At 44.1% G+C, this 7,165-nt stretch overlaps 2 protein-coding genes across 6 annotated transcripts in view; both read right to left on the reverse strand.

Moving 5' to 3' along the window:
* Positions 1 to 6,264, reverse strand: part of TOM1L1 (target of myb1 like 1 membrane trafficking protein) — an 82,455-nt gene extending 76,191 nt beyond the window's left edge. For 2 of the 5 annotated variants that reach the window (XM_064582851.1, XM_064582849.1), the window contains exons 1-3: positions 6,054 to 6,264; positions 3,704 to 3,788; positions 1,106 to 1,184 (exon numbers count right to left, since the gene is read on the reverse strand). In XM_064582851.1, the coding sequence (XP_064438921.1) occupies positions 1,106 to 1,184; positions 3,704 to 3,788; positions 6,054 to 6,111 (222 nt within the window). In that variant the 5' untranslated portion in view covers positions 6,112 to 6,264. Of the gene's footprint in view, positions 1 to 1,105; positions 1,185 to 3,703; positions 3,789 to 5,176; positions 5,741 to 6,053 lie in introns of those variants that run through there. The other 3 variants (XM_064582848.1, XM_064582850.1, XM_064582852.1) reach the window with 3 other exon arrangements.
* Positions 1,764 to 3,684, reverse strand: LOC123854147 (U6 snRNA-associated Sm-like protein LSm3). The gene has a single exon (XM_045889184.3). The coding sequence runs from the start codon at positions 3,101 to 3,103 to the stop codon at positions 2,813 to 2,815; it is 291 nt and encodes a 96-aa protein (XP_045745140.1). The 5' UTR covers positions 3,104 to 3,684; the 3' UTR covers positions 1,764 to 2,812.
* Positions 6,265 to 7,165: the final 901 nt, after the last annotated feature.

Raw genomic sequence — 7,165 nt, forward strand, 5'->3', positions numbered from 1 at the left:
TAGAACTACTCCACAGGGTTGTCAAGAGCATCCATTAGGTACCAAAGGGTTTTCCCCCATCATCGACCCATGGTTCTGGTAGTTCTACTTTAGTGCTTACTCATCTCTCAAGGGTGGGACCTCCCCTGAGGTGGCTGCTATGAATAAAGGACAAGGGAGAGGTTTTTTTAAAAAAAAAAAAAAAAAAAAAAAAAAAAAGAGGTAAAGGAGGAAAAGGCCTCTAAAACTATGTCCACATCCTAACTTGAGGGGTTTCTTCAGAGATAGTGTCAAGACCATTTAATTCATTTCTTCTCATTCTGTTAATCTCCAAGCAAGAGGTGAGTTTTCTTCCCCATGAAACTCAAACACTGGAGTTGTGTGTACCTCAGCCCCATAGTCCTCTGGATGAACACTCCCCGAGTCCCTCAGCGGAGGGTGATGCTGGCTGGTTAGGGCCCTAACCTTGTGGCCTGGGGCCTGGCTGAGGTAAACAAAGGCATGCGGGAGAAATGAGAATGTCATATGGCTCACTCTCAGGCATCAGGCAGGGCTGGCAAAACATACCATAGTAAAAATGGCAACTCACCGAAATGACTGAAGATGTCATATGGCCGAGGATGAGGGGAAAAACGGGAACGCATCCAATAAGTGCCCACACCCGAGTCACAGACAATAAGGTGTACAGCACTGTTTAAATCAACAAAGAACGGTCTCCAAATTATACTACACAGGAGAGCTTGGTTGAAACTTAAGGAGCTGCCAGCACCTCAGAATTCCACAGAGCTGTTCAAGTAAGGTAAAAAGCTGACAGGGAAGCATTTTTCAAGACTTCAGTTCTCCTCATGGGTAACACATACACAGACTTCTTGACTCGTTCAGTATCTACAAGTTTTGTATTACCAGTTCCCATCTCCTGACCAGGAAAAGCTGACTTTCCAGGAACACACTCTTTCCACAAAATAAAATGCTATGACAATCAGCAAAACTCTCCCAATTCTGTAATTCTCAGTTTTAATTCATACTCAAAATAGATTTTTGCTAATATTTTTTTTTAACCAAAAACTAAAGATGTGTCTACGTCTTAGGAAATCCTGGTCTTGATTATAACATTAAAAGTACTTACTGACAAGGTGAGTTGGATTTCTTTATGATTGTAGTTTTTCGAAATCCTTTTCTTCAAAGCTTTTACTGCATCTTTTGGCCTACAGCAATAAATACAGTGAAATCATCAATTTAGGCATTGCTGAAAATAAGTGGTCTCTGAAAAGCAATGTACATTGTGGAAAGAGAAGTGGCTAAAGAGAAGACCAAGGCCCTGATTCTGCTTGAGCAGATTACTTAATTTCTCACACGTGTTTCCTCATACATCTAGACAGACAATACTATCTACTCCCTTGAGAGAATCAAGTAGAGTATTTACATAATAGTATTACCTAGAAAGCACTACATGTGAAATGCACTCATATCCCTAACCCTCTATCAATGCACAAAACTGGTTTACAGGAAATGTAATTCCCAAAACAATGAAGGTTACCATTTTTGATTAAGACTATTTCCCGAGCACCCTCCAGGGTAGGTGATGCAGGAGGAATTATGACTAATTAGGTCAGCTTCTAATAGACTACCATTTTACATTATAAAAGAAAGACTTATGTAAAAGTAGAGGATCGAAATTTACTTTGAGGTGGTCAAAAGGTACAAACTTCCAGTTATAGGATCAGTAACTCCTGGGGACATAAGATATAATATGATGACCATAGTTAACACTGCTGTATGGTATATTTGAAAGTTGCTAAGAGTAGACACTAAAAGCTCTCATCACAAGGAAAAAAAATTTTTTTTGAAACTATATGGGGTGACAGATGTTAATTTATTGTGGTAATCATTTTATAATACATGTAGGTCAAATCATTATGCTATACACTTTAAACTTATACAGCGCTGTATCCTAATTGTAGCTCAATAAAACTGAAAAAAGAATACAAATCCTTTTTACATACTACCTTCCAATTTTGTCTGTGTTTGCATGGGTAGAATTTTTATTATATGACAATTACACATGTTTACATAGAATTACAACTATTATAAATATATAATTATATTTCTAAAAAATCACATATAGAATCTAGTATTAAACTTTTAGAAAGGTTTAAGAATAAAGATACTTTTTTGAAAGGAAAAACTTTACTTTGAGATTCCTTTTTGTATTATCAATGAAAAAATTAGTATTATCCATGAAGAAAAGTTTCAGAGGATCCAAGATTATAGGGAAAACACCATAAACACCTTAAAGTACTAACCTTAATACACTCAATTAATATAGTCAACAATTAAGTGTAATGTTTTCTTCGTCAACAACCAGCATAAACTAGACCAAATCTTTTTGCTATCAGTTACCGCTTGAATGTGCCCAGGATAATTAACAGAATTGTATCCTTTATAACAACCTGTAATTCAGACTAAAGTCACAAATAGTTGGCCTTACTGATTTTTTTTTAAATATATCAAAAAAGGAAACATCAAATTTAATTTAAAGGAAAAAAATCAGAAATTGTCTGAGAAAACAACAGAACAAATCAATTCCTGAAAAAAAAAAAAAGTTCTGCATCTTGGTGATCACATTTATTGAAAGGGTTGGAAAAAAATTAAAATGCCCTTTAGCTTAAGAATTTTTTAGTTATCCGCAAATCAACTTGTTTCAGGAGTGGAAGAATCCTTGGTCATTTCTTAATATCAAAATTTACGCAGGTTTCTCTTTTGAATGTCTTCTACATTTAAAAAGGCAATCATACAAAAGCTCCTATATTCCATACATGATAAATTCTTTGTTTCAGCCAACTCTTAATGGAGGGGCAACTAGTACAACACCATCTCCCCGGACAAAAAGCACTGGAGTATTCTGTTTTGTTGATTTATATATCTCTTCGTATGTTTCCTCATCAATTTCTTCCACATCTCCCAATATCATATTTAAATGCTGATCATAAGCACGTAACCTGCCTCGAAGCTCTCTGTCATTTCTCATTTTCACATAAATTCGCTCATCCAGGCTGAGCCTGATGAGATCCAGGGGCTCTTCTACAGTGTTGGTAGTTTGTTGCTGGTCCACGTTGTCCGCCATGTTTCAAACCCTGCGCCCTTTCCCCTGGCCTTACTGATTTTTTTTAAAGCTTTAATTCCCTAAAGTTTAAAAAGTATAACAAAAGACAGCACATCACTGAAGAACACAGCATGAAGGTGGGCGAGTTGACATTAAGAAAAAATTGTCTTATAACGAGAAAAAAAAAAAAGACTGCTTCATTATTTCCTGGTTAATAATGACAACTGCCCAGGACAGGTCACCACCAGCAGTTCATGAGCTTTTGGATAGTATTTTTCACTTACGGTAGCATAAAATACTGGCTATCAGAGCAGAGGGAATTTCTAAAGAAGGAAACAATTCTGCTTTCTTTAAAGAAAAACGAATTGGAGCTTCCCAAAGACAAAATTTAAAAACTATTAAAGAAAAGGCAAAGAGAAAAATGATAATGCATTCTCAGATATTCCACATGCTGAAATAAGCAGCTGTCTTTATGTTTCAACCAGACATGTCTTCAAAAGATAGTGGTGTCCAAGGTGGGATGAAAACACTCAACAAGAAAACCAGAGTCTAAGAGAAAATGTGCTGTGGTTCTGATGCTTCTTATCAGAGGCAAATGCGTGCACCACACACTGTACTCACCCATCGTGGGCAGTGTTAATTATGTCACAGATGTGCATAAACTGGCCCCAATCTTCAGTCTGAACTCCAGCAAATGTAGCCTTTTCTGCAAAGAAAAAGCTGTTGTGTTGAGTCTGAGCTACAACAGAATAAAAAATGTCTGGTCTTCCTGAAATAATCTGCCTGGGGTTCACTAGCAAGTATCATTAAGTTTATATTACCAAAAGGCAAAGAGATTTTTTTTTCCTGAGCAATTCCCAGTAATTCCGGAATCAATCAGAACTCAAGTTCAGAGTGCTGCCATTACAGCAGTAATGAATGATCTATTATAAAAGCTGCAGGCACAACATCGGGCTGTAGGGCCACGATGGGTCGGCTAAATCTCTGTCTGCTGGCCTGTCTCCCTGAAGACAAGAACCTATTGAGCGGCCACCTACAAACCCAAGTGCAAAGTATTTTATCTTATGCAACTTCATTTAACCCACTGTTATAGATGACGAAACAGAAGTTCAGAAAAGTTAAGAAAATTACCCAAGGCTACACAGCCAGTACAAGGTAGAACTAGCATTCAAATTTAAGTTATTTGATGTCTGTTTTTGTTTTTTTTAAGTCATTTATTCTTGGGGGGGGGGGCATGTCGAGAAAGAGAGAGATCAGAACTACTGAAATTGTCTGTGTCCTTGAGCATTAAAGCAAGGTCACTCCCAGCACCTGTACTAACCAAAGCTGCACTAGGCAGACTTGAATGCTTCTGCACCTGGAACCCCATCAAACAATTAGATATTTTCCCCTCTCCACACATTCTCCTTAAGAATACAAAATGCCATCTGGGAAGAGTAAAAGAACACAACCTAAATGAGCTCAATGTATTTCCTTCATGAAAGGAGAAGATCCTCAGCATGAAAACAGGAGGTCTAGGGGGAATGGAGAGAAAGTTAAAAAGGATAATGAAGAGGAACAAAGAATAGGGTTTGGTTGGGTGAACCCCAAAGCTTAGCCTGCTTCCAATCTAGGAAAAAAGCTATTTGAATTTGGCATTCCATGGACAAAGCTAACTGTTGTTTAGACACATACTGTTGTTCCTTCTGCCAAATTCCCTGCTCTCTATTCCCTGTGCTTCCTCCCACCTTCCCATTTTAGAAAACTCCTATTCACCCTTCAAATTTATCCCTTGAGTGTTTTGTGGTTTCCTTGTATTGCAAAGGTACCGTACTGTAGTTACTACCTGTGTCCCTCTTCCCTACAAGATCGCACATTCCCTGAGGGTTGAGACCATGCCTCATCTTTGCCTCATCCAGGTCCAGGCATATAGCTGACAGCAAATATTTACAGCATTAAATAATTCATCAGCCTATGAAGAGGCAATCTGAATCTATTTCCACTCAAAGTTCATTTTAATATCCAATAGGGATACAGCCGGCAACAGTTTAGAAAGCATTTCCCCCTTAGTGATAGTTACTCTCACCCACTTCTAAAGATGGGGGGGAATCTTACAAGGGTCAGGTCGAGTGGCGTGTTCCCTGTTAACCGAGCTGCAGGCAAGACTGTCCAAATCGGAGTCTTCTTACTGTAACCACCAGGTTCTCAGGATTTTGTCACCCCACTAAGTTCCTGACATTATCCGCTCTGCTTGGCATCCACGGGCACTGTGCCACACCCGGTTCCCAAGGCGGGTTTGGAGGCGAGGCGGAAGAAGGGAGACGCTGCTGGTAAAAAACAGTCCGGTCCCTGGTTTCTGCTTCCCACGACGTTATTCAGAGTACAGCCACGGAAGGAAGGACTTGGGCAAATACCTGCGTGGTCGCTCCAGAGCCCTCTTGTGACCCCAGACCGCTCCCCGGCTCCCCGCTTCCTTCACTCCAGTGCTGCGCATTTTCATTCTCTTTGTTTACCCAGAAAAAGTGACTCAGGTTGTTAAGGGCTCGACGCCAGCGAGGACTGGTTTCAAGGGACCTGCGTGTCACAGTGAAGTCACGTCTCTCCCTCTCCGGTAAAACAGACACAGCCACACCGGGCCCTCCAGCGGGCAGCGCGCTTGACGAACCACTTTCCCTGGCTCGGAGTTTACCCTTTCCCCTTGCACAGGCCCAGACGCTCCTCACCTGAATCCCGTGCGCGGTTCACCTGTTCGGTTCCACGCCCCAGGAAGCACCAAAAGGGAGGCAGATTTTGAGGAGGGGTTCCAAGGGGAGTCAGCCCTAAAGAAATGCCCCAAGGGGGGTGGGGTGGGGAGGGATTCGGGTGCTCTGCGAAAGTTGCAGGGGGAGGGGAAGGGCTGCCTCAAACTTGGACGAGGCCGGGAATGCAGTCAAGCGGGAAGGGCCCCGGGTCCCCAAAGCCTGCCCTGGCGTCTCCCTGCCCCGCTCTTTACCTATGAGGTGGCCCACGGAGGTCGCATAGGGATCCCGGTGACTCTTCCCAAACGCCATAGTAGCCCCACCGAGCCGGGCCCAGGAAATCCGCCTCCACCGCTCTCGGGCTCCCGACTCCACCCGCTCGGTGCCCCTAGCTCCTCCTCTCGCCCGGGCGCTTCCCGGGCTCCGCCGAGGCTGCGCGACCTGCCCGGCCGCTGCGGGGCGCCGGGCGGCCGGCGGGGGGCGGGGGGGCGGGGACACGGCGCCCGCGCACCTGCCACGTGCCCCGCGGGAGCGGCGAGAAGGCGGCGCTCCCCGCTGCAGGGGGCGCGGGCGGGCGGCGGCCGCCGCGTGGGGCCCGCGGGGGAACCGCGGGGCGCGCGCGGGCTGGGGACCGGTTGGGCTTGTCGTCCCCGGGGAGCCGGCAGCCCTGGGGTCACAGCCTGGGGATTAGAGACCCGTGCTTTGATGCTGCCGCTTACTGGGCAGGTTCCTGCTCTTCTCTGCGCCTCTTGCCCCCCTTTGTGGAGAAGGAAATGTGGGGTTAATAACACGGATCTCAGGATTATCGTGAGAATTAAGGATGTAAACCGCTTAGATCAGTGTCTGGCACCCACAAAATAAATACTTAACCACTGAATGAATTGAGTAACTAGAAATACTTCTTTTCTTTTTTTTTTAAGATTTTATTTATTTATTTGAGAGAGAGAGAACGAGAGAGAGCATGAGAGGGGGGAGGGTCAGAGGGAGAAGCAGACCCCCTGCTGAGCGGGGAGCCCGATGCGGGACTCGATCCAGGGACTCCAGGATCATGACCTGAGCCGAAGGCAGTCGCTTAACCGACTGAGCCACCCAGGCGCTCCTACCCCATAAGGATTTTTTTTTTAATTTTTTTTTTAAGATTTTATTTATTTGCGAGAGAGAGAATGAGAGACAGAGAGCATGAGAGGGGGGAGGGTCAGAGGGAGAAGCAGACCCCCTGCCGAGCAGGGAGCCCGATGCGGGACTCGATCCGGGGACTCCAGGATCATGACCCGAGCCGAAGGCAGTCGCTTAACCAACTGAGCCACCCAGGCGCCCCTAGAAATACTTCCTATCCCCACCCTCACCCCAGAGATCCTGAGGAGGT

Source organism: Mirounga angustirostris, unplaced genomic scaffold (genome assembly GCF_029215605.1).
Source record: "Mirounga angustirostris isolate CCGP_5_RB_7025 unplaced genomic scaffold, mMirAng1.0.hap1 SCAF_17, whole genome shotgun sequence".
NCBI lineage: Eukaryota > Metazoa > Chordata > Mammalia > Carnivora > Phocidae > Mirounga > Mirounga angustirostris.

Coding starts and splice junctions, on each gene's coding strand:
- LOC123854147 (XM_045889184.3), bottom strand. CDS start 3,103: ATGGCGGACAACGTGGACCAGCAACAAACTACCAACACTGTAGAAGAG.